This window comes from Myxocyprinus asiaticus, chromosome 12, assembly GCF_019703515.2.
Source record: "Myxocyprinus asiaticus isolate MX2 ecotype Aquarium Trade chromosome 12, UBuf_Myxa_2, whole genome shotgun sequence".
In the NCBI taxonomy this organism is placed as follows: domain Eukaryota; kingdom Metazoa; phylum Chordata; class Actinopteri; order Cypriniformes; family Catostomidae; genus Myxocyprinus; species Myxocyprinus asiaticus.
Window position 1 is genome coordinate 27,082,876 of NC_059355.1, and position 27,872 is coordinate 27,110,747.

Consider the following 27,872-nt stretch of genomic DNA (forward strand, 5'->3'; position numbering starts at 1 on the left):
TGTCTGTTGACTGGGTGAACTAGACTGTTGTAACTGAATATCCGTCTCCTCTGGCTGTGTTGTGGGTGCTTGGACAAGCGGCTGTGGATCAGATGGCCTTTGTTTGGGAACGCTGACACGGACGGCCTGTGCAGAGGGCCAGGTTCAGCGGATGTGTCCTCACTGACAGCATGGCAACACTGACTCTTGCTCCCGTAGAGCTGGAATCTGCTGAACTCCCAGAGATATTACTTGCATCAGATCCTCTATCTCAACAGTGCACATCATGTACACCGTATTTAATAAATAAATAAATAAATAAATAAATATATGTATATATATATATATATATATATATATATATATATATATATATATATATATATATATATATATATATATATATATACACACATATATACACACAGTTGTGCTCAAAAGTTTGCATACCCTGGCAGAAATTGTGAAATTTTGGCATTGATTTTGAAAATATGACTGATCATGTCTTTTATTTAAGGATAATGATCATATGAAGCCATTTATTATCACATAGTTGTTTGGCTCCTTTTTAAATCATAATGATAACAGAAATCACCCAATGGCCCTGATCAAAAGTTTACATACCCTTGAATGTTTGGCCTTGTTACAGACACACAAGGTGACACACACAGGTTTAAATGGCAATTAAAGGTTAATTTCCCACACCTGTGGCTTTTTAAATTGCAATTAGTGTCTGTGTATAAATAGTCAATGAGTTTGTTAGCTCTCACGTGGATGCACTGAACAGGCTAGATACTGAGCCAACTGTCAAAAGACCTGCGTAACAAGGTAATGGAACTTTTATTTTGCATGATCAGTCATATTTTCAAAATCAATGCCAAAATTTCACAATTTCAGCCAGGGTATGCAAACTATTCCTTTAACTTCTGAATTCATGATGAAGTCTTACAAGATACCATCCTAAAGTGAGATCCAATCTGAGAAGTGCCTGTTAGCATGTAAACAGGATTTATTGCATCTTCCGACAAAAGGTTTTTGCAAGCTTGGTAATGCTACTATAGCTAGAAATCTATTAGATCTATTAGAAATCTAGCTAGCTACCAACCTAATGTTAGTGAATATTGGAAGTTCTTGTGGCGTAGGCCATAAAACTCAGTAGCCAGACTGTTTGATAAATGCTACAGTGTTTCTTGAAGTGAATTTTAAATCAAATGTTGTAATGCTGTGATTAATCTCAGAGCTGGATGGTTTGGTTCAAGGCTTTGAATTCTTTATTGAAGTTTTTGAAATGCCTATGGAATAAATTAATTTGAAAGTACATCTGGAACTACAATGAGGCTGCTGAAAAAGTGTCTATTCTGAGGCTATAAAGCAGGATTAATTCCTTTAATTCTCTGGATTTTGCATTGTTCCATGAATGGAAATTATTGTTTTTAGCTCAATTTTTTTATATCCTTCTGAGAACTTTTAGAAGCCATACATGCTCTGTACAGAAATTCCACAGAACGTACTCAAAGGAATAGCTCACCCAAAAAAATACAAATTCTCTCATTTACTCACCCTCTTTTTCAGTAGAACATAAACAAAGATTTTTGGAAGAATATTTCATCTCTGTACGTCCATAAAATGCAAGTGAATGGGTGCCAAATGTTTGAAGCTCCAAAAAGTACATATAGTCATCATAAAAGTAATCCATACTCCAGTGGATTAATTAATAAATCTTCTGAAGCGAAACGCTAGGTGGGTGTAAGAAATAGATCCATATTAAAAAAAATTTTACTACTCGCTTCCGACCAGCTCTTTGACGAGGGTGGAGTTTAAACTGCCCCTCGCGTGACGTAAGCACGAAAGCCTCCTCTGCATAGATATTCATACGAAGATACCTTATTAGCAGCTGTTCCTATGGACCGCAATACTATTTCTACACAAAAGCATTTTTTGCAGCGGTCTGAGCAAGGAGCTCGGTCTGAGGCATCTCCTCCATTCACTTGCATTCAAACCGATTAAAACCAGCCAAATTAGGCATCTGTGTATGAATATTTATCCTCCTCTGTTGTTAACAACACTGCGCTTCCGTATTTTTTTTCATATTTCACGCATCAGTTCTCGCGTGAACTTGCCAAAGTGCTTACATCAAGCGAGAGGCAGCGTGTATTCGACCCTCGTGAATGTTTTGTAAAAAGAAAATTAAATATTGATCTGTTCCTTTCACACACCTAGCGTTTAGCTTCAGAAGACATTAATTAATCCTGTCATATGGATTAATTTTATGATGGCTATATGTGCTTTTTGGAGCTTCAAAAATTTGGCACCCATTAACTTGCATTTTATGGACCTCCAAAGCTGAAATGTTCTTCCAAAATTCTTTGTTTGTGTTCTGCTGAAGAAAGGCAGTCATACACATCTGGGATAGCATGAGTGTTAGTTAATGATGAGAGAATTTTCATTTTTGGGTAAACTAATCTTTTAAGTTTTGTTCAGCCATTGTGAGATTGCAGGCACAGAAATGAAAATGACAAACTCACTAAACCTTAAAGAGCACTGATTGACATCTTGGCAGCTAATTTCGCATTCAGAAGGAAGAGTTAATCCTGACCTTGCACCACAGGATGTTGATTACTGGACTTGTTTTATTTAGCTCTGTTGAATCTTAATGCTAAGTGCATTTTTTTATTTATTTTTTGTTTTAACTTAACAGTTAAGTCTAAAGATAGGTTACATCCTTGTTTGTCCTTAAAGTTGGTCAAATTTGCTTGCACACATTCTAACATTTACACTGATGAGGATTCTATCACACAGTTTCTCATTTATATCTATAGTGAATGGTGCGTTTTAAAGCTCCTTTGCTGATACTTGATGCACTCAATATTCCTTGTCTATTTTGTTGTGACGTGTGCCTATTTTGGCCCTTCTGTTAATTTTTGAAATATCTTCCTATTACATGAAGAACTTATTTATATTTGGGGTCCTTTCATTATTTACTTTCTTTATTTTCTTTTTTAAGTCACCCCTTTGTGGTCTAACTTCTATGCTGTTAAGCAATATTAGCTCTGTTCCAAAACCTAGTCAGCTGCCTTGCTGTTTACATAAGCAGCTGCCTTCTAGGGCAGCATCTGAACCATCTTAGAATATAAGTGAACAATATGAACAGGAGACTTGACTTGACTCACAACTTCAATAGAGTTTTATGCTGCATAAATTAAAATTAATTTAAATTTGTATTTATGCTGAGCTGTTTTTATCGATACTTCTCAGTATTGAATGATATATGTTTATTTTAGTGCTGTCAGTCGTTTAATTTTTTATAGTGATTAATCGCATCATTTTTCAAAGTTAATGACGATTAATCGCAGATTTTGAAAGTGATGAAATTTGACTATATACTTCTTTTCCTGTCAAAATACATTTATTTCCTTCATAGAAAAGAAAACAATATGTAACAAAAATGCTTCATTTACATTTTCCAAACAAAGCCTTCCACAGTTTAAAGATAGAAATGCACTAAAAAAGCACCAGTTCAAGTAACATTAAACGTGAGAGTGTGAAAAGTGAGATTCTGACTTATTTTTAAAGAACTAGATCCCCCCATAGGTTGTGTATTCATTGCAATGAGCATTCAATCTCTTAAACTCTAATCCTCCACAATAATAATTGGCCGGCAGACTGTGGCTATCCGCTTTGCTACAGCAGTTGTGAAGCTGCATTCATGATTCTTGTCAGGGTATCAACGCCAGCGTTTAGGGCCGCTTTGAACCACATGAAAAGCGCTCCCAGACAACATCTCATTCTGCGTTTTGGTGGTGGTTAAGACCTGACGTGCTTCTGTGGTAATTAAATAGTGCCTTATAGAGGCTGCAAAGTACTTGATTTAAGTCACAAATCCCATCTGGGCTTGTTTTGTACAACAAATAGCATTAAGAGGTCCTTTTACCATCACTTGATTATTGAAATGGAATCGCTGTTTTGTGTGTGTTGTGGTGTGCGCGTTAGTGTAATGACTCCGGGTGAATACATCACAAAGGTTCCACCCTACACCAACCAGTGTTTATGCTGGCTTATGCTTTATAAACAGTAAATGCGTTAATCATGATAATTAACACTTATCTTAGAATGAAACAACTTTTTCAATAAATCGCATGTTAACACATTAATTTTGACAGCTGTAGTTTTTAATCAAAATTTAATTTGCTTTGTCCACCTCTAATTTGTTTTCACTGAGATCATCGCAATGCAATGTGGGATTGCCTTCAGCGTGAAGGATGTGTGCAATGTTGCCTTGAAATTCTGCTAAAACAAGGTATCTTAGGAGGAAGCATAATTAACAAAGCGTACCCATGGTGAGGCAGCTCACTATGTTTTGGAACAGCAATTGAGTGTTTGTAGTTACCTTTGCTAATAGTAAGTCTAAGAAATGGCAGAAAATTACAGAAGAGAAAATTGCAGAAGAGTCTTCATTTACTCTTCATTTCACAGTCATTATGATTTTTGTTTATTTTTGTTATCATGACCATATCTTTCCTGTTTGCCAACCCCCCCCCCCTTCCCAGTTGTATTCACTTTATTTGATTGTATTTTTTAGAAGATCTCATTGAATTCAGTACTGCTGTGTATCATCTGCTCTGACCTTTAACCTCCACTGTCATTGTTTAGCAGGCAGATGTCATTCCTTCCTCTGCTCCCATAATCCCTGTGATCCCTATCTCACACGTCCCAGCCGAGACCACTGACATTCCTGCACCCACGTCACAGGTCTTTTTTTTTTTCCTCATGTTTTTACTCCACCCATCTCAGCAATGGTCCTCATGAGTTAGAGAGATTACCCAGAGAATACCACGTTATATCGCTGATGTGCACATGTGTCTCAAAAGCAATTGTGCAAGTGAACTATGTGATACACGTTTGCAGAAGGATGAGATGCATGGGTTTGTTATGCCTCTGAATTGCATATTCTGCAGTATGTTATGCTGTGTATGGACACAGTCTGTGCTGTTAATCTCTTGCAAATGCCAGAGTAATACTGTATCAGCATGCCAAGAGTAAGTGATGCTTTTTAATGGTATCTTTTTTCTTTCTTTCTTTTTTTTTTTTTTTTTTAATTAATTTATTTATTTATTTATTTTTTAATTGGTAACTGTTAATTACACTATTTTCAACCACAGTTGTTTAGGAACAAAAAGCAATTTAGTCAGTTACTGTATGCATATTGATTCATATCAGCTGAAAGATTAATGTATGTTTCTTTTGCAGGCAAGCCCAGCACCGGTGGTGGTGAATACAGAAAGCCTTGACAGCTCACCTTATGTAAGTCCATATGAAAGTCATTCTGTATTGTTCCTTCATGTTCTGCACTTTGTGAAGAGTTCAATTATTACAGAGTATTATTATTTATCTTAAAATATTAGCTGAGGTTTAAAGAATGTGATTTTAACATTTAATGGCTATAGTTTAAAAAATATACTGTATAAGTTCTATTCAATATTTATTATATAATTTGATAAATATGTATTTTGTATGAAATAAAGTTTTTTTTTACAGTAAAACAAAGTAAAAATCAAGGTAAAAATAATCAAGGCATGCATGTTTTACTAAATGAACATAACAAATGAACAAAATAAATGAATAAAAAAAAAATATATATATATATATATATATATTTGTATGCTCCAATATACAGTATATATAGTGAAACTGAATAAACATCAATTTGCACCTACACATATTTATGACTGAAACAATTTAATATATGAATTTTCCCTGGACATTTTTGAGTGATACACAAGCAAATGTTCAGATTCTTTACATTAAAACAGAAATTAATCAAACTTAACTTATTTACTTGCATCTTTACTACTGTGGTTTAAATCAGATACATTATCAAAACATCTGAATTCATGCTCTCATACTTGCAAGACAAGGAAGGGTCACGGAATTACTCTAATGATGAGTATCAAAAGTGAATGAAAATTATTGCAGTATTACAAATATATTGTGAATATTCAAAATATTGCCCAGTCCTAATAATGGCACATAGGCAATCATATCCTTGCCAAACTGAAAACGTCATCTTTGAGGAAAATATTTTCTGTCCTTGTTTTATTGAAAATGAAATAAGAATTCTCAGTACGATATGCATTTACAGGTAACAATTTGCAATAAGGTTCCATTCGTTAACATTAGGGAATACATTAATTATCATGAACAAACACTTTTTTACAGCATTTATTAATCTTAGTTAATGTTAGTTAATAAAAAATACAACTGTTCAATGTTAGTTCATAGTGCATTAACTAATGTTAACTAATACAACTTTTTTTTTTGTGATTACATTTTTTTTTATCGATTCATACAGTAAACAAAGAAAAGCAAACCATATATACACAGAATCAACATTTAACCCCCACTGTTACCCCTCCCCCTCCCAATCCCCAAACCCACCCCGTCCCTCAACAAACATCCCCGTGGTCACACATGAGCATACACACACACACACACACACACAAATATATATATATATATATATATATATATATATATATATATATATATATATATATATATATATATATAAAATTATCACACACATATATAACTACACCTTTGTCTCCACTGCCCCTCCCTGAGAGCCCCCCAAGAATGCCAAATAGTTGCCCCATTTCCCAACAAATGAATCCAAGTTCCTCAGTCTTCTATATGATACTTCCTCGAAAGCCGCCACCCTCCCCATCTCCGTGCACCACTCCTGAAATGGGGGCGCTCCAGCCGACTTCCATCACCTTAAAACAATTTGTCTGGCGATCACAACACTGGTCAGGACCCAACTTTCCATGTGTTTATTCCCTATATTGATGACCTCCCCATCGCGCAAAATACAGAGTCTGGGGCAAAATGAAATTTGAGTGCCCAATACGTCACACACAAATCTCTGAACCTTCAACCAAAATTCTTGGATCGTAACACACCACCAAAAAACATTAGTTGTGTTTCCATCTTCTGATTGGCATCACCAACAGGTGGGTGTGCCTTTTAAGACCAAGCCTATAAAATCTAGAGGGGTCCAACAGAATCGATGTAAAATCTTGAATTGCATAATGCGCACCCTTGCATCTCTAGATGCAGACTTGACGTTTTTTAGAATACTAGCCCACACTCCCTCCTCCAATACCAAGTTTAAATCTTTCTCCCATAATCTCTTGAGAGAAGTTGAAGCTCCGTCCCCCAGACTCTGAATTAGCAGGGAGTAATACACTGATGCCTCTTGACCTTTTCCAAAAGCAGTGTAGCTGCCGCTTTATGGGGGTAGTACAGAGCAGGTGGCATAGCTGTAAATACCTAAAGAACTGAGATCTGGGAATCCCAAAATGTTGAACCAAATTTTCAAAGGATCTCAACACTCCACTCTCATATAGGTCACAGAGTGTATTAACCTCCCGCACAATCTACTCTGACCAGCAGAAAGGGGACTTATTAATACATAATTTTGGGTTCAGCCATATGCTCGAGGCAACATTTAAATAAATGTCCGAATTAAACACACTGGACACTTTTGTCCATACTGAGTGCAAATGCGAGATAACGGGGTGTAATTTAACTTCTCCAATTAGTTTGATAGGCTTTGCAGTGGCAAAATAGGGGCAAGAAATTCCTGTTCAATACAAAACCAGGGAGGGGCTCTCTCAGGTGGAAGCGACCAATGAGCCAAATGTCTGAGACCAAATGCATAATAATAAAACAAAATCTTGGGTAGGCCTAGCCCACCTTTGTCAATAGGCAAGGCTTTAATTACCTCGTCAAGCTCCTCCAAGGTTATCTCAGAATCAAGATAATTTTTTTGCTCAGCCATCAGTTTAGGAAGTAATGGTTCCACAAAGTTTATAATATCTTCATCAGTAGACGAAGACGTGGAACTATAGAGATCAAGATAGAATTCTTTAAATTCTATTAATTCATTATTAATATCAATGGCTGAGGTAAATATTTCACCATCAGCAGATTCCACTGAGGAAATGGTAGAAAAAGACCTTCTCTGTTTTATATATCTAGCCAGAAGTTTTCCTGCCTTGTCCCCCGACTCAAAGTATGACTGTCTTGCCCTGAATAGCCAAACCTCCACCTTCCACGTCAAAATAGTATTATATCTGTATTTCAATCGAGTCAATTCTCTGAGGCCATCAGACGACATTTGGTGCTTCAGTTCTGCCTCGGCACTTTTAATTTTCCATTCCAACTCCAAGAGTTCTCATGCTTTGGATTTTTTGATGAATGAGGCATACTGTATGATCCGGCCCCTAAGAACCGCCTTAAGTGCCTCCAAAGCCATGCCCACAGAGGATACTGAGGACCAGTTGGTCTCCATATAAACATTGATTTCAGCCTTTAACATTTGTTGGAATTCAGGATTTTGCAAAAGGGATACATTAAAGCACCAACTATATGATTTCCTTTTCTCCATATGTGGCAACACCTCTAAACTCACTAGGGCGTGATCTGAGACTAAAATGTTTCCAATTGAGCAATTAACAACAGATGAAATGAGGGACTTAGATATAAAAAAAAAAAATCTATTCTAGAATAAATCTTATGGACTGATAAAAAAATTTTTTATAGTCCCTACCAAATGGGTTCAAAAGTCTCCAAATATCTGTAAGACCAAGATTTTTACACATCCTATGAAGCGTCAATGTTGCTCTAGGGGGTTTACACACTTTTGCTTCACTATTATCAAGGACTGAGTCCATCAAAAGATTAAAGTCTCCTCCCAATATTATATCACGAGGGGTGCAACATCCCTTCAAGATCTATAAAAAAGCATCAACATTAGGTGCATAAATATTAGCCAAAATAAGATTTTGCCCCTGAATTTCTGCTAAAACAATAATGACTCTTCCTAATTTATCTTTAATCTGTTTAAGACATTTGAATTGTAGATGCTTACTTACCAGTGTAATGACTCCCCTGCTCTTACTTGAGCCAGCACTAAAGAAAACATGCCCACCCCATATCTGCCCAAATTTTTCAGCTTCCTGCGGGGAAAAATGTGTTTCTTGAAGAAACACTATATCATATTTCTTAAGCTTAAGAAGAGAAATAACCTTCCTTCTTTTTATGGGGTGTCCCAACCCATTCACATTCCACGTGGAGAGAGACAATCCACTCATATTAACATTTGACATTTTGACATAAGAAAAAATAGATTGTGTGTCAAAAACAAAATTATAAAGACCACATTCCAACATTAGTGCAACAATCAAACCCCAAACTTCCCCCCGAACCAAACAAACAGAAAAAAGAAAAACAAGCGTATTAACCCTGCGCACGATAGCGTCAGCTGGCATCCATCCCTCTAAACTCAAACAGTTAATGTATGCCTACGAGTGCCCCCGTGACAACTTTGCCATCGGATTGCTCAAGTCCGGTGTTTTTATAAAAATTTTGTGAGATAGAATTACACAACAAAAGATAATCTATAAAACAAACTGCAGCCAATATGCAGAATAAACACAAAGAATGTGTAGATTCATCCACATAACTGTCCCAAAGGTGTGTTCCTCCACAAAACAAACTCCAGCCGCTAAGCAGAACCAGCACAAAAAAAAAATATAAAAAAGAAAAAAAATAAAGCACTCATTTTTCTCGGAGAGTCAAGCGAATGTTCAGTGAGCCGGTTCATTTGGCTGCTATATGAGTGCAACAAATGACCTAATCACTCCAATGTCTTGCAAGAAATACTCCACAAAACAAATTCCAGCCAATAGAAGGCATAAGCACAAAGAATGTGCAGATTCATTCACAAAACTGTCCTGAAGGTGTGTTACTCCACAAAACAAACTCCAGCCGCTAGGTGGAAAAAGCACAAAAAGAAACAAAGGCACTCAGTTTCCTCGAACAGTCAAGGGAACGTTCAGTGAGTTGGTCCACTCGGCTGCAACGTAAGTACCAAATATTTAAGTGCAAAATAACTTACTCCTTTGAAGGACATCGCTTGCTGAGGACAAGTGAATGTTTTACGGCCATCCTTAGCATGTATACTCAGTTTGGCTGGCAGCATCAGTGCAAAAGCGGCCTTCCGTTGATGTAAGAGTTTCTTGCATTGCTTGAATTGATCACATTACTCTCTTGTCAAATTCGCAAAGTCTTGGAACAAGAAAATGCTGTGGTTCTTCCAAGAAAGCCTTCCTTTACGCCTCGCCTTGCGTAACACGAGATCTTTATCGGATGATCTCAGAAATTTGGCCAGAATTGATCGGGGCCTGTCTCCCTCAGCGGATCGCCGAGCCGGAACCCTGTGAGCACACTCGATTTCCATCTTATAGCCTGTTATGTCGAGCAGACTTGGACAGAGTCCGTCCAGGAATTTCACCATATCCTGACCTTCATCGGCCTCAGGAATTCCAACAATATGGACGTTATTCCGCCGGCTACGGTTCTCCATGTCCTCCAACTTCTCCCAGACACGCTCCAAATCCACCTTGGTCACTAGCAGATTTGCAGATAATTTCCTCTCCGATGACTCCAGATAATCGATCCGTTTCTCGACATCCCCCACTCTTGTAACCACGAGGTATTTAACCACTTGATCCTCCAAGTCAGCAACGACCTTCGCCAGCATTGCCGACATGTTCAACATTTCTCACCGTATGTCCTCCTAGAACAGTTATGAAGCAGAGTGTATCGAATCTCACCGGTTTATGACATTGATAGTGTTAAAACTAGCAAAGTGCGCAGAGCTCTTCGTTCACACGTCCAAACCTTGTATGGCGTCTATGGTTACCTTATTGTAAAGTGTTACCCCTTTACATTTGAAATATATCTTTTACAATATACACTTGCCAGTACTGAGGAATGTAGCTTGCATAGCCTTTATTCAGTGTTGTGGAGATCCATTTTTGGATTTTGTGTCTTACATTTTGAAGCTCCTCTGAACACTAGAGTTATCTAAACCTAAATCTATAAAGAAATTACCATGAGGAACTCACTTCTGAGTGACCTCATTAGCTACTCCACATAATCAGTGCTGAAGATTCTTTCTTATGCTGGGTGGCATTGTGGAAATCACACATTTTTGATTCGTTAGGTCACACAGTATGTGCAAATATACAAAGTCACATGTCTTTTCAATATTTTTCACAAAAATTTGACAAACTCATTACTCCGCTCCCCAGCCTCTTAAATGTTTGTATCCCCCAGGATACAAAAACCTTTTTAGGGTTAAGAACAGAATAATTTGGAGTGTATTACCATGGGATCAAAAATGGTTGTTGTTAGTCTTGGGCATTGAGTCTGTCAGCAATATAACTCCAAACAGCAGGTGCATTTATACTGATCTGCCCAGTGGTGTTCAAAATCTAAATGGTCTTTTTTTTCCTGATAAACAAATGCTTAAATTAGTTAGGACTTTTGGATGGGGTTTTCTCTTAAGCAACATGCAATATTAATGTTACTTTTTGTCCATGTACCACTAGTCCTGCTTTGTTTATTTATCTTACATCTTACATCTTACAAATAGCATTAGCCTGATATTGATAGCTGTAAATGCCGGTATTGGCTCTGATCCCTGTGGCCGGTTGTTTGTGACCATACAGTACGTGAGTCATGAGCTGCGACCCACATTCAGCACAGGTTAAGCAGCACTGACTCTACATTCATCCAAAAAACAGTGAACCATACCTGATTTATTTATAGACTTTTGTCTGTGAAATGAAAATTTTAGAATTTTGTAACATTGAAAGGCTTTTTTGGATATTTTATTCCCATTCAAAGCTATAGGAATGCTTTTAAATAGCATTCGACTGTTTTGGTAGTATCATGCTGAGAGTTGGTGGCATGCTTAGAGTATAATGATGTACTGGGCATTGTCAGTATTGGCGTGAATCTCTCAACCCCCTTTAAGCTCCACCCTTTCCCCCGCCCCACAACACCACTGATGTCACAGATAGATGTTTTCTGTAGCAGTAACAGAAAAGAGAGAGAGAGAACATTTAGTATTTAAGGTCTTTAAATGTGCTATTGAGAAGCTTAAAACGGAGCCTCTGAAATGACACAAACAACTGAAGGCAAGCTGTTGCTGTGTTGATGCTGATTATTATGGCCTCATCATGCAGGCCTGTTTTTATTCATTCAGATCTGGTTTTTAAATTTCCTCTGCTTAGTTTATGGAAAGGATTTCCTACGATCTGTGTGACATTGTTAACTAGAGTGAGTGACTAAAATAAAGTGAGAATAGTCATCAGCTTAAATGGATCTCTGGTTGTTGATGTGATGATAAACTTCCTCCTTGTTGGTTTAGCAACATCTGCATCTGTAGTAGATGTGAATGCTGTAGCTTTACTTGCCTGTAACCCCAACAAATTCTCTCATGTTACAAATGTCCTGTCCCTTCACTTACCTGTCAGTAGAATTGGTAGTGTAGAGTGTATAATTCATTTGAAGTGTCCCCAGTTTGCCCTGCTGTGGATGGCCTTACTAAACCCCACATTCAATCCTTGTTAAAGCCATACACACTACGCTAGAGCTGCTACGATCAGCCACTTCTGGTTGCATAAAGGCTTTGTGTCCTTCTGTCGTCATGTTGACCAAGAGCCTGTATGAAGGTGTTCGATGCATGCAGAGGACGTTTTGTTATACTCTTAAGTACAGTCAATTCCAGGGGTATGCGCAGACAACGTGCACAGACTCATACAGATAAACGAGGCTACAAAATGCCACACAGACTGTGCTGATGTTAAAATTGAGATGCAGCAGCATATGTAAAAACAAATTATACTTTTAGCTTTTTTAAGGTTTTAAGTCATTTATTTGCATCATAATTGATGTGAACAGGTCTTTAAAGAGTGTTCAATATATGTTAAACACTGTCGATAGTATTTGTTGAATAATGTTGATTGCCACTAAAAATTATTACGTTTTTTTAAGAAGTAAACAATTTTGGTTACAGTATCAATAGAAGTAAACTGGGCCAGTGTTCTGTGAGGTTTTAAAAGGAAAAATATAAAGCTTGTGCTTTTAATAAAGCACATGAATTACGCAATAAAAACTGTTTATTATTAGGCTATTGGTGTCTGAATCACTTTTTTGATGTAGTACTACTGTTAGTGAAGTTTGCTTCGTGTAAACAATCCCTTCCTGGGATCCTTGCATGTACCATGCGGAAGATAACGGGTCTACTTGCTTTACCGGCCAGTAAAGTGTATTATGCACGTTTATAATATAACACAAAGATTTGTAAGTGCCTCACTGTAACCAGTATTTTTGGTTTGTGGTGCACCGTTCAGGAAACTTTTTTTTAAGTGCTTTTGATAAACTTTTGAGTTATATGCTGCAGTTATATGTTTATGCCCCACACTATAAAACATTTATTTGAATAGGAAACCATTATGAATAGTTCTATTGTCTCTTTCAAAGATCATTGTGACATACTGGCAACCAGTAGACACCATGAGAACATCACACACATAAGAGATAAAGGTGGCGCGGGCGACTGAATGGATCGAAGCAACAGTGCTTGTGTTCACGAGAAATCAGCAGCTTTGTTTGGGTTGCAGTGGCTGACCTTGGTGTCCCTTGGTTTGAAGTATCTTTGTCCTCTCCGTGTCTAACTGTACAGCGAGTCAGAATTACTAACCCAATGACTCAGTGGGCACCTTAATATTCATACACATGTAAGACATTTTTAAAACAAACCGGCATATTCATCTAAATTACAGCATGTCTGAAAGTTTAGATTCATGAATGCTTAGTTATTTGCCAGTTGCTCAACCTCCATTAGCCACAGTGTCATGCTTCAAGGGCTGAGCAAGTGCTTATTCAGAGGCAGTGTGTGATTTTGTGCATGCTGCAATTTTAAAAAAAAAGATCGGTGACCGATTTAGATCGGTGGCTGATCGATCGGTGTGCCCCTAGTTTTTAGAATTGAGGGATGAGGCTAAATAGTTTGCTGTTATAAGCAACATAATGCCCCAAATAACATCAGTAGAGCTTAACTTGTGCTGAACATTCATTTAATATTGAGAGCTGTTTTTTTTTGTGTTTTTTTTTCCCAAATGAAAGTAAGTTGACTGCAGTGCAACTTTAGCCAACAGTGGGCGCACTGCATAGACTTGATTGCTGTCCAAGGGCTTGTACTGTTGCTCTGAGGGCTTCTGTGTAGAATCAGGGAAGTGGTGAAATGTGTGGAAAGGATAGAAGAGAAAGAATTGCTGAGGGTTTTCCAAATAGTTCACTCTTAAATAATCAGACCACTGTCCTAACACAATTTTAGGATTGTGTTTGCTTATGATACAGGCGTATTTTATCTCCATTTAAACTTTTACTGTTGTTTTGTGTGTTTGCTATGATATAATGTGGGTGTTTATAACACCTATCCTAATAAAAACATCCATGCGTTTCAATAACACACCACAGACCGTCTACAGCCAAAGGAAATGATTACTGAAACACCTGAATTTATTTATTTCAGATCTTCAAAGAATATTGTGGTCTGAAAGAACAATACATTTTGGTCATTTTGAGGCAATACTAATAGAGCCATGTATTATGCATTTATGTCCATATATTTTGATGTTGTGAAGATTATTAACAGTATTCTTTTGGTCAAATCTTTCAGGTGAATGGAACAGAAGCTGATTATGAATATGAAGAAATTACACTTGAACGGGTAAGATCAGTTACAACAATGCAAATAAAAAATGTCAGGCTCTTAAAATGTGAGTATACAGTAGGTTTACAATGTATTACACCTCATAATATTTGAGGAAAGTGTCATTTTGATGGAGTAAAAGTGCTTAATGAAAGGTACAAGCCCTGTGAAAAGAGATGAAATATACTTAAGATGTGAGTTCAGAGACATGAATGTTGAGTAGGCTGAAAAAACTTTAGACTCTGGAACACCCAGGACCTGAACTGCATTATTAAAGGGATAGTTCGGCCAAAAATGGAAATGACCGATCCACTGCCCCATAAAATTGTTGCTCATATTTTCAGTCATACTTATTTCTTCATAACACTTTACAATAAGTTCTATGTTAACATTAGTTAATGCATTAGGTATAATGAACTAATTATTGAGCAAAAATATTTTTATAGCATGTATTTAATTTTTTTTATTTCCTCAAAAATTTGGAATGCCCAATTCCCAATGCGCTCTAAGTCCTTGTGGTGGCATAGTGACCCGCCTCAATCCGGGTGGCGGAGGATGAATCTCAGTTGCCTCCGCGTCTGAGACCGTCAATCCGCACATCTTATCACGTGGCTTGTTGAGCGCGTTACCGCGGAGACATAGCGCGTGTGGAGGCTTCACGGCATTCTTTGCGGCATCCATGCACAACTCACCACACGCCCCACCAAGAGCGAACCACATTATAGCGACCACGAGGAGGTTACCCCGTATGACTCTACCCTCCCTAGCAACCAGGCCAGTTTGGTTGCTTAGGAGACCTGGCTGGAGTCACTCAGCACGCCCTGGATTCGAACTCGTGACTCCAGGGGTGGTAGTCAGCGTCTTTACTCGCTGAGCTACCCAGGCCCCTTATAGCATGTATTCATCTTGGTTAATTTTAATTTATAAATATTCTATTCATTGTGAGTTCATCATAGTTCATAATGCATTACTCTAGCTAATGTTAACATACAATTTTTTTTTTTATGTAAATAAAAAATAAAACAGTATATTAGTATATGTAGAAAATAATGTTAACGAAGATTAATACTGTATAAGTCTTGCTGATTTTTAGATCATGTTAACTCATGCGTGAACTAATGTTAACAAACTTAATTGTAAAGTGTTACACATTTTTCCTTCAATTTAGTTTTGGATATAATAATGTCATTTTGCTTCTTCAGTTCACATTTTTCTTTGTTCTGACATGTTTTTCTTTTTCCTCTTCAGGGGAACTCAGGTCTGGGTTTCAGTATTGCAGGCGGTACCGATAACCCCCACATCGGCGAGGACCCAAGCATTTTTATCACAAAGATTATCCCTGGAGGAGCTGCCGCACAGGATGGCAGACTCAGGTCAGTGAATTGTAGGCACAGACGGAATCTGTAGACTTCTTCCGCATTTTCTGTGCTGATTTTAGAGGGAAACCTGCAGAATTCTATGGTATGGATTTAAATATGGTCAAATATATTAGATGGAGCTGAGAGTACAGCACTCTTATTTGTAGCTGAAAGCTATCACATCAGTGTCAGAAATTAACTTTTCTTAAGGGGCAATATTTGCCACCTGAAGTTGATTTTCAGTGCCATTTTTTTTTTTTACACAGATGTCTTAACAGTTCACCTTAATAAGTTAAATGTAAATTATTGAACTATTGAATAATTGGAATAATTAACAAGGCCTTAGAATATAATTTTGTAACACATCAGATAATCATTATAAATAAAAAAGATAATTTTTTTGCCTCCACATTTTGAATTTCAGTGTCATTTTTGTCACTTTCTGTGGCATTTTTGCCCCAAATGCTGGTTAATTTCTGCTCCTTAATCACCAACATATCCAAAACCAAGGGGCAGGGGATGTGTAGAACTTTGTGAATGACGGGTTTTCAAGTTGTGCTGAAATCTGCAGTTTCATTAAGAATCCAAGTGGGCCTGCCATTACGTCATTACCACCAGCAGGGCCAGTTCGGATCAATGTATGTCTGAACTGTGAAACTTTCTCTTTAACAGTATATTGATAGATCATTTGTTTATGCACCAATTCAGTGGTGTGTTTGTACATTGTTGTAACAGCTGTAAAGTACTGTAGAAAGCAGTTTATCTTTTCTGTGATGTGTTCTGCTTTCTTTTGACTGTTTAGTTTTCTCTTTGTGTCTCTTTACAGAGTTAATGACTCTATACTGCGGGTAAATGATGTAGATGTGAGAGATGTAACTCACAGTAACGCTGTAGAAGCTCTGAAGGAGGCAGGCTACATTGTCAGACTGTACGTCAGAAGAAGAAAAGCCGTCACAGAAACAATAGTGGATGTAAAACTGGTAAAAGGTCCTAAAGGTAAAGCCCCCTTTCATTTTATGACCGATTATGAACTGTGCAATTATTAAAATTCACATTAGATAATGAACACTACTAGGCAAATTGGCTTTGACAAAGTTGGAAGATTTTAGACAGATTAAAGATTTGAAGTGCATTTAAAGGGGTCATCTAAGGAAAAAAAAATTCCTTCATTGTTTGAGAATAATTTGATATACTGTGAAAACATATATATATACATATATATATATATATATATATATATATATATATATATATATATATATATATATATATATATATATATATACATACATATATATATATATATATATATATATATATATATATATATATATATATACGTATATATATATATATATATACGTATATATATATATATGTGTGTGTGTGTGTGTGTATACAGTGTATGTATGTATGTATGTATATATATATATATATATATATATATATATATATATATATATATATATATATAGTGTGTGTTGTGACACCTTTACATGTATATTTAAATTGTTCTAAGTACACTCAACTTTAAGAAACTGTTCTAGGTTTTGTCAGAGATGTCTGTGCTTACTCTGACCCCCCCACCTCTGCACCTGCTGTCTCAGGTCTAGGTTTCAGTATAGCTGGAGGTGTTGGAAACCAACACATTCCAGGGGACAACAGTATTTATATCACCAAAATCATTGAGGGAGGAGCTGCCCATAAAGATGGAAGGCTACAGATTGGAGATAAACTTCTTGCTGTAAGGAAAAAAAAATACACTTTCCTGTTTACTTAATTTACTAAAGTTATTTACATTGACATGAGACTGTAGATGAATGAACTACTGAGAGAGCACATCTTTATAATGGAGGTGTAACACCCATTCATTTGACCATTTTAAAACCATTCCTTAAAATGGCCATTTTTCTTCTTCTTCTTTTTTTTTTTATTTTTTTTTTTTATTTTTTTTTTTGCAAAAGAGCAAATTCCTGTAGAGGAACATTTCAATCTGGATGGATAGAATTGGCCTATATTCCCTGTTTAGTTCTATTCTGTTTTATATATTTTAATGGCCCTCTTCTTGTCACCTGAAGTTTAGTCTCCCCGCTATATGAAATGCCACTGTATTCATATTTTATATATTATAGCTAGCATAATTTATTGTGATTTCTTATGTTCAGGTGAATGCTGTTTGCCTTGAAGAGGTGACTCATGAAGATGCCGTGACTGCCTTGAAAAACACCCCAGATGTCGTATATTTAAAAGTGGCGAAACCCACCAGTGTCTTTATGAATGATAGTTATGCTGCTCCCGATGTCACCAGCTGTAAGTGAGCTTATCCTGAAATACTTGTAGCCTGTATCATTTAACTCAGTTTTTTTTTTTTTCTAGTAGCTGTTCTTTACTGCATTGTTTACCAAATGGCTCCTGTATGTTATCATTAGAGACTGGGAGGACAATTCATGTGCTGAACCTGGTAAAATAGCACATTTACTGTCTATATGTACTGACCAATCAAATTTAAATCATTAAGGTGCCATTGGGAGTTTGAATGCTCCTTTCCAGAAAGTGCATTTAAGAAATAGATCTTCACAGGAAGCACTCAATTATCTGAAGGTTTTCTTCAGCCTTACCTTAGAGATTTGAAAACAGTTCACTCTTAAGTACTCTTCAAAACCAATCAATCATTTGAGTCTTTGAGTGTCTCATTTTAAAAATAAGCAGGAAATGTTTTTTATTCTTCATGTTCAATATGACTATTATTAAAGCATTGTCCCTTGACTGGTGGTAGACCTTTTTATCCTGACACGAATTTAGAATAATCCCAGATTTGTCCTTCTTGGAAATGTATATCTCATTACAGCTTGAAGGGACAACTAACTGGAAATTGTCTTAACAAGATTAATTTTAATACTGACAATTTGTTATTTTTCAACGTTTGGGGGACATGTCCCCTCCATGCCCTCTGGGATCTATGCCACTGGTATTAGTTATGCTGCAGTGAAATGCCATAGTTAAAGGGATAGTTCACCCAAAATAGAAATTATATCATTAGTTACTTACACTCATGTTGTTCCAAACCTGTATAACCTCCATGGTACACAAAAAGAGATTTTCTTTTTTGGGTTAACTAATCCTTTAAAGGACTTACTTTCTTCAGCAGAACACAAACGAAAATGTTTAGAAGAATATCTCCACTCTGTAGGTCCATACAATGCAAGTGAATGGTGACCAAAACTTTGAAGCGCCAAAAAGCACAAAGGCAGCATAAAAGTAATCTATATGAATTCAGTGGCTTAATCCATGTCTTCTGAAGCGATTTGATCAGTTTTGGAACAGACCAAAATTTATTTTTAATTTGTATTTTGCCATTGCAGTCTTTAGGCACGATCATGATTTCTAGCTTGATTACACTTCCTAGTGCTTGATGCATGCGCAGAGCGCTAGATGTCTCTAGGAAGTGTAATCGAGCTTGAAGTCATGATCGCCAAGGAGACTGCTTATGTCCAGATTTATAGTCAAAAAGAAGTTACATTTTGGCCTGTTCTCACCAAAAAAACTGATTGGATCGCTGCAGAAGGCATAGATTAAATCACTGGAGTTCCCTTTCAAGGAAACATAGACATTGCGTAATGAGCAATTGGAACGACGTCATTGAGTCACGTGGCCTGAAACCTGTATACAATCATACCAATTCATTGCATCCATAGGGAGCCGCGTCAGGGAACCCATATATCTGGCTGCTTTGGTGCCATTTCACCAGATTTTCTTACTTCAAAGCACAAATTTCTCTAAGCCCGTGCTGATTACTAGCAACTCACGCCGAAGCGAGGACTATTTTCTCCCTTTTGAGTGACAGCACGTGAGGACATCATTGGAAATGAGCAGTTCGTGTGAGGATTCAACCGCATTGTTAAACAGGCCTAATGGCGCCTGTCCATGCTGTCAAACCATGCGGTCTTTGAAAGGAGCCATATGAGCCTTGAGGCTCCAGCTCTTGTCATAAGAAGGATTGAGGATGGGCACCAGACTTTTCCTTGTGTTTCTCGCGGACGGATGCACCGTTCTTGACATGCTCCTTTATCTGGTGTGTAGCCTAGTTTGGCGCCGTTGCGCGTCACGCAGGCCGTTTTCCATCAGGGAAACGCTGGTTTGGAGGTGTTTCATCGTGGGAACAATGGAAAAGGTAGGCACTTGTTTAAAAATACCTAATTTCTTCTATTTTGTCACCTTAGAGAGTTCGCAGAAACATAATGATGCATGGGGCGTGGCCTCTGCCTCTGCCTCTTTTTCTTTCTCACCCGTTATTGGAACGCTGTTGTGCGTCGGGCGGGCTCCCGTGGGATTCATGCTCAAACCCAGGGACTTAAGAGGCTCAGAGGTATTTTTCTCAATAACAATATTGTGAACCAGCGCTCAGTGTGCTTCGTCGGCTTTACTATTCTCCCTGGGCCCCATCATGACATGGCGAGTGTGTGAAACTCAAATGGTGGCGCACCTATCTTTTCTTTGACTGGTGAAGAGATGCAAAGGCTGTCTCTGTCCCTGTTCAATGGCGGCATGTACTTTGCGCTCCTCGCTCCTTTTAAGATGTGTTAGTGTAGTCTTTCCGTTGTTAAGGAGTTGTGTTTTGAGTTCTCCGTCGGTCAAGCTCTTGCTTCTCCTTGTGTGAGTCCGCCGTTTGATACGTATCGGACACTGGAGATTTAATGTGAATGGATGATCGAGTAGGTCATGATTTGTGTATGGAGGACCAAACATGTCATAGTTTATTAATGGATTGGATTATAGTTTCTACTTAAGAAACCATTGGGTCATACTCTGTATATGGAGGAAAATTGGTATCAAAATTCTTAGATGGAGGCCAATTGGGATTAAAATTCTCCTATGAAGGCCAATTGGTATCAAAATTTGCCTATTAAAGGTAGGTTATGGCTCAGTTTTCCCCCTGATTTTAGGTGCTCCAGGGATCATCTTTGTGATAAAAATGCTTGAGTCCTCGCCGATATGGGGGTTATCGGTACCACCTGCAATACTGAAACCCAGACCTGAGTTCCCCTGAAGAGGAAAAAAAACATGTCAGAACAAAGAAAAATGTGAACTGAAGAAGCAAAAAACATAATCATGTTAATTTCTTTATCATGTTCACACATCTTCCCCGTTATAATTCTAGGGAAGATGGGCTATCTGGCATTCACTGCTGTAAATATATTCAGAGTGACCTTTTTTTTTTTTTTATATTTGACTGATTGAATTCAGCCTCTGTCCCCATGGCCAAGGGTCTCAGGACAGGCATAATGGAATTCGATGCATAATAAGCACAAGTATCACGGATCACACACTCATAAATGTCACACACTGTTCCCCCCATAATAAATGCTGAGTCCATTGTGGAAAACCTGCTTGCTCTCAATTCCTCCCATGTTCGCACATTCTTCCCCGTTCTAATGCTAGGGACGATGTTTTGACTGGCATCCTCTGCTGTAAATACATTCAGAGTGACCCCTTTTATACTTGCCCGATCTAATTCAGCCTCTGTCCCTATAGCCAAGGGTCTCGGGACAGGCATAACGGAATTTGATGTATAATAAGCTCAAGTGTTCCAAATCAAAATTTTTAAACATTACACGCTATTCCCCCCATAATAAATGCTGGGGCCATTGTGGCAAACCTGCTTGCTCTCAATTCCTCCCATGTTTGCACATTCTTCCCCGCTCTATTCTAGGGAAGATGGTTTATCTGGTGTCCTCTGCTGTAAATACATTCAGAGTGACCTCTTTTTATAGTTGCCTGATCGAATTTGGCCTCTGTCCACATGGCCAAGGGTTTCAAGACAGGCATATCAGAATTCAATGTACAATAAGCACAAGTGCTCTCCCCCAATGTTCATACACTCTTTCCTGTTCAAAACACCAGGAAAGAGATTTTTTTTTTCTGTAATCATTCCTGCTGTTAGCACACTTCAGGATGACCGTCATTATGCCTAAATACAATTAAGGCAAACATTGTTAAACTCCATTCAATCAGCCACAATGATGGAGGCGCGAGGGCTTCCCTCCACTGTGTCGCTGGTTGCCAAAGTTAAGCCAAGAGTGCCATCTAGTTGTTACTCGTTGCACTGCAATAAAGAATCATGCATTAATTCCTCTGCCTGCCCATGTTACGGCTTGGCAGCAGTTACAAGGTGCTCGGGTAATCCGAATGAAGGAGAATTATTTTTTGGGGGGTTTTTTTGCAGCCGGGGGACTGGTTTGTGACGCTTTTGGGGGGAAAGCATACCGATTTATGTCCTTCTTTACGGACTTGCGTTAGCACCTCGTACGTTACCAAAATGCATGAATGCAGCACTGATGACCTTGAGGTGTCATGGCATCCACATTTTGAATTATCTCGAAGATTGGTTGGTGTTAGCTCACTCATAGAGTTTGGCTGCCCAACATCGAGATGTCGTTCTCAGTCACTTAAGCAGTCTAGGGCTGCGAGTTAACCTAGACAAGGGCATCTTGTTGCTGAGGCAATAGACTCTGTTTCTAGAGGTGGAGCTAGACTCACGGACAATGCAGGCGCACCTGTCTCCAGCTCGCATTCTGTCATTACACAAGTGTCTAGCGATGTTCAATGTAGGACACGTTCTCCATGTGAGAACATTTCACAGGATTTTGGGACTTATGATCGCCGCATCCGCTGTCATTCCCCTGGGTATGTTGCATGCGGTGATGGGTGAGCTCCGTAAAGGGACTTCAACCACTGATGCATGCATTTCCTCCCATCAGAGTGACGCGTGGATGCTACCAAACTCTGTTACCTTGGAAACTGAACTGCTTTCTGTGGATGGGCATTCTGTTGGGACAGGTGTGTCACCACAAAGTGATAACGACAGATGCCTCCTCTGTGGGTTGGGGCGCTGTGTACGAGAACTGTCCTGCTGAAGGAGTATGGACGGGTCAGCAGTTGAATTGGCAAATAAACTGTCTGGAGATGCTAGCGGTGCTGCTGGCTTTGAGGTTTTTCCTTATAGAAATTTGGGGCAGTCATGTCCTCATCCGGTTGTACAACAGAACGGTGGTGGCTTACATCAACTGTCAGGGAGGGGTGTGCTCTCGTGGCATGCTCAGGCTGGAACGTCACATTCTTCTGTGGGCACGGGACAATGTGCTGTCTCCATGAGCAGTACAAGTTCCGGGCTAGGCGGATCTCCCTTACAGACAGGTTCTGATGCCTGGAGAATAGACATTACACCCGCAGATTGTGGAACAAATTCGGCTTTGGCGGAGCGGAAGTGGAAGTGAACCTGTTTGTGTCAGGTGAGACATCACACTGTCCCCTCTGGTTTTCTCTCTCACTCGCGACACTGCTGGGCATTGATGTGCTGGCACATCAGTGGCTGACTGCGTGTCTTTACGCATTTCCACCAATCAACCTGCTGCACTTGGTTCTGCAGAGGGTTTGGGAGGATCGTGTTCGGGTTCTGTTAGTGGCGCCGTATTGGCCATCTCAGATATGGTTTTCAAACCTGGTCTCTGTCCGGGAGAGAATGCCTTGGGAGAATCCAGTCAGAATGGACATGTTGTCTCAGGGGCAGCATGTGGCATCCTCGGCCCGATGATTATTTATCCCCCGCGGTGGTTGATACCATCTTAAATGCTGGAGTTCCATCAACAAGAAGGTTATATACATGTAAATGGCATATTTTCGCCTCTTGGTGCACAGCATGGAGTAAGAATCCAGTCCACTGCCCAGTTGGTTTAGTGCTGGATTTTTTGCAAGAGCGCTTTGGAGCCGGGGTTACCCCAGCAATGCTTAAAGTGTACGTGGCTGCTATAGTGGCTGAACATGCGCTGGTGAAAAGAGTTTCTGTTGGAAGACTTTCTCTTGTCTCTCAGTTCTTGCGCGGAGCGTGCAGGCTTTGAACTTTTCGTCACGTCCGCGTCCCTTTATGGGATTTATCTGTGGTGTTATAGTCGCTCTCGGCTGCTCCGTTCGAGCCTTTAACATCAGTATCTGATAAATTTCTGAGTCTTAAAATGGTCCTGTTATTAGCATTGGCATCGTTTAAGAGGGTTGGCAATTTGCATGCCCTGTTGATCAAGCCTTTGTGTATGTAATTTGCACCAGGGTTATCTAAGGTCATACTGAGACCTCATTTGGGCTATTTGCCTAAAGTCATCTCTACGTTCTTTTGCTTGCAGAGTGTTAATTTGCATTATTAATATTGCTATTTGCCTAAAGTCATCTCTACGTCCTTTTGTTCACAGATTGTTCATTTGCATATTAATTCGCCATTTGAGTCAGAAGAGCATAAAAGGCTACATATGTTATGCCCAGTGCAGGTTTATGCTGACCGTACTAGCCAATGGGGTAAGTCAGAGCAGTTGTTTGTGTGCTTTGGTGGCTGCAACAGGGGTGTTTCGGTGTCTCATTGGATTGTGGATGCAATCTCGAGTGCTTACGAGGCACGTGGTTTGCCTTCACCTCTGGGTATTCAAGCCTATTCTATGAGGAGCATGGCATCCTCATGGGCATTGGCTAGAGCTGCGTCCTTGGAAAACATTTGTATGGCGGCAGGATGTTCCTTTCCGCATACTTTTGTTAGATTTAATCATTTGGATGAGAGTTTGTCTCCTGCTTCCAAAGTTCTCTCTGTTGGATCAAGAGTAAGTTTTTGAGATTTCTATTTCTTTAGCTCGCTTGTGCGCCGCTGTAAGCATGCCACACGGGCTTAGAGAGTTGGCAGCTACTGTTCACATGGCGTGATGGTATCTTGTCCCAATTGCGTCATTATGCAACGTCGATGTTTCCTTGAAAGGGAACGTCTCAGTTATGAATATAACCTTGGTTCCCTGAGAGGGAACGAGACGTTGCGTAGCTGATCATACTCTCTAGTTGCTGCATAGGCTTGTGCCTGTTGCAGAAAATCTGGCGAAATGGCACAAAAGCAGCTGCCTATATGGGTTCCGTGACGCGGCTCCCTATGAGCGTCGCTTAAGCGCCATCAGCCATTGGAATTGCCTTGATTGTATACAGGCTTCAGACCACGTGACTCACTGACGTAGTCCCAATTGTGTCATTACACAACCTCTCGTTCCCTCTCAGGGAACCAAGGTTAAGCTCGTAACCGAGACGTTTTATGGGTAACTTTTATGCTGCCTTTATATGCTTTTTGGAGCTTCAAATTTTGGTCACCATTCACTTGCATTGTATGGACCTACATAGCTGAGATATTCTTCTAAAAATCTTTGTTTGTGTTCTGCAGAAGAAAGAAATTTATACACATCTGGGATGGCATGAGGGTGAGTAAATGATGAGAGAATTTTCATTTTTGGGTGAACTATTCCTTTAAGCTCAGAGCTGTACTCTAGTGCTGGTGTTTCATGGTCACTTATGGTTTAAATCCCACCTAAAAGCAGCTATACACAGCACTTAATACTGATGGGGCAGCAACTCCTGAGGAATGCCACTAAAATTGACTGCAAAGTGATGACCGTCAATAACGTAGCACCTTGGTGATATTCCAGAGAACAGGCCAGATCCCCCTCAGCATTACCATAGATCCTGAGAAAGGATGCTGTCATTTGGGCTTAAAGGCATGAAGGACAAATGCACATTTAATCATGAAGTGCATCACGTGATCAGCCCCTCCACCCAGCTAAACCAACATCAGTATATGTAAAATCAAGTATGTGTGCGTGCATGTGTTGCAGAGGGAATTTTAAAGCCTCGTCGTAATAATACCTGCACATGTACGCAACGCAGTCTCGGTCACCCGTGTGAGTAAGCATAATGTGATTTTTCTTGGAAGGTGTAAACAGAACAATTTCATTATTGATCCCATTTTATCATATCTGTCAGCCAGTCAGGCTTTGCATTGTAATTTGACACATAAAGGAGCGTTTGATGAGAATTAAATAAATGGAAATAAGGACACAACATTTATAATATGACAACAACGATAGACCCTTGAAGCAATAGTTTACCCAAAAATGAAAATTCTGTAATTATTTACTAATCCTCATGCCATTCCATATGCTTAAGAATCTTCATATTTCTTTTTCCATAAAGGTTCAAAAAGACCAACAAACAGCTTAATTGTAGTCTATACAATGCATGTGCTATAATCCAAGTTTTCTGAAACCATATGATATGCTACCTTTATGTGAGGAACAGACCGAATTGTCAAAAGTTGTTATTCACTGAAAATCTTCACATCTGCCGAATATCTTAATTCTCATTTGTGTTCAAATTCTTATAAAAAAAAAAATGCTGAGACTCCAAATGCCGTAAGTTATAATAATAAGATTTCGTTCAACTATAGAGAATGATAAATGAGATTTAAGAGTTGGACTGGCTGGGAGAATTTTCACTGAAGAACAGCCTTCATATGGCTTCAGAAAACTTGGAATGTACTTCTTTTATGGTTTCATTATTGTACTTTTTAAAAAAATGTTGTCTTTTTTTAAGCTTTGCAGTCATGTTCACTATGAACTGCTTAACAGTCCAACTCATTCTGTTAACTTTATTATAGGTTACATTTATTACACATTTGTTAACAACATTAGTTGACATAAAATAACATTGATCAATACTTTTGCTGCATTTATTAATCTTGGTTAATTTTAATTTCACCATATACTAACACATTTTTTTAAATCAAAAGTTTAATATGTTAACAGTTAATGCATTTATGAACTTACATGAACTAGCAATTCACAATTGTAATTTTATTAACTAACATTAACAAAGATTAATACAAAAATTATAACAATATATTGTTCATTGTTAGATCATGATACCTAATGCATTTAGTAATGTTAACAAATGTAACCTTATTATAAATCGTTTCGGAATTTCATTAGTCCAACACAACACGTTTTGTGACATAATTAAATAATGTATTCCCTAATGGACAGAATACTTTTCTCTTTTTTTAAAAATGTTTATTTTATAGACATACTAAACTAAAAGGTAACACTTTACAATAAGGTTTTATTCATTAACATTAATAAATGCATTAGACGGGATTAATCAACAAACAGTGTTTTTTTTGTTGTTTTTTTACTGCATTCATTTATCAACTCTAAATCATTGTTTTTGTTCATTCACAGTTTTTGCTAACTCTTGTAGGTAACTGTTAACGAATACAACGTTATTGTAAAAGTGTTAACTATAACTAAAAATAACACAGCCATCAAAACTTTTTAAATATTTTTTTGTTTAGCCTTACAGCACTAAAAATCCACCTTTTATGTAATGTAAATATTAACATGACAATTTTAATATATTGATTATACAATATAATATATAGATTAAATTAGAGCATTCAAAAGCTCCATACAATTAAAATGTATTAATTAAATATAGAGAAATAATTTGTTAATTTCTATAGGTGGCATGAGTGTTAATATCATTCAATTTGTTGTGTGTTTGGTAACATGTTTTATATTGTTCTGAAAAATGAAGTCATTTATTATTAGAAACAAAACTTACAATGGATATATTAATTTCTTTGAATTGGCTTTCTTAATTCAGTTCTGAATGGTGCACAACTCTTGTGTGCTCACAGTAAAGGGTTTTACTGAAATCGTATGTATAATGCTCTTACTCGGAGAACTTTTCAACCGAGTACGTTTTATTTTATTTTATCAGCAAGTTTGGTCTTTTACATAATGACTATGCATGTAACGCTTCATATTATTTCATATGACTTGTGAAGTCATATTGAGATTCTGGGTCGTGACCTTTGTGAACATGTCAAATGAGTTTTCTTTGTGTGTTTGTTTCAGCCTATTCCCAGCACACAGAGAACCATATCAGCACCCAAAGCTATCTTAGTCAGCCATTAACCCCTGCCACCCCATCCCGCTACTCTCCTCTCTCAAAAGGCATGCTGGGAGATGATGAGATCACAAGGTGAGCCATTG

The 27,872-nt window shown here is 38.2% G+C and overlaps 1 protein-coding gene across 11 annotated transcripts in view; it reads left to right on the forward strand.

Annotated features, from left to right (window-relative positions):
* LOC127448861 (disks large homolog 1-like) overlaps positions 1-27,872 on the forward strand; it is a 228,700-nt gene that overhangs the window by 155,102 nt on the left and 45,726 nt on the right. For 8 of the 11 annotated variants that reach the window (XM_051711727.1, XM_051711731.1, XM_051711732.1 and 5 more), the window contains 7 exons: positions 5,227-5,280; positions 14,579-14,629; positions 15,860-15,984; positions 16,796-16,965; positions 17,577-17,713; positions 18,135-18,279; positions 27,735-27,861. In XM_051711727.1, the coding sequence (XP_051567687.1) occupies positions 5,227-5,280; positions 14,579-14,629; positions 15,860-15,984; positions 16,796-16,965; positions 17,577-17,713; positions 18,135-18,279; positions 27,735-27,861 (809 nt within the window). Of the gene's footprint in view, positions 1-4,629; positions 4,729-5,226; positions 5,281-14,578; positions 14,630-15,859; positions 15,985-16,795; positions 16,966-17,576; positions 17,714-18,134; positions 18,280-27,734; positions 27,862-27,872 lie in introns of all 11 variants that reach the window. The other 3 variants (XM_051711726.1, XM_051711730.1, XM_051711729.1) reach the window with 2 other exon arrangements.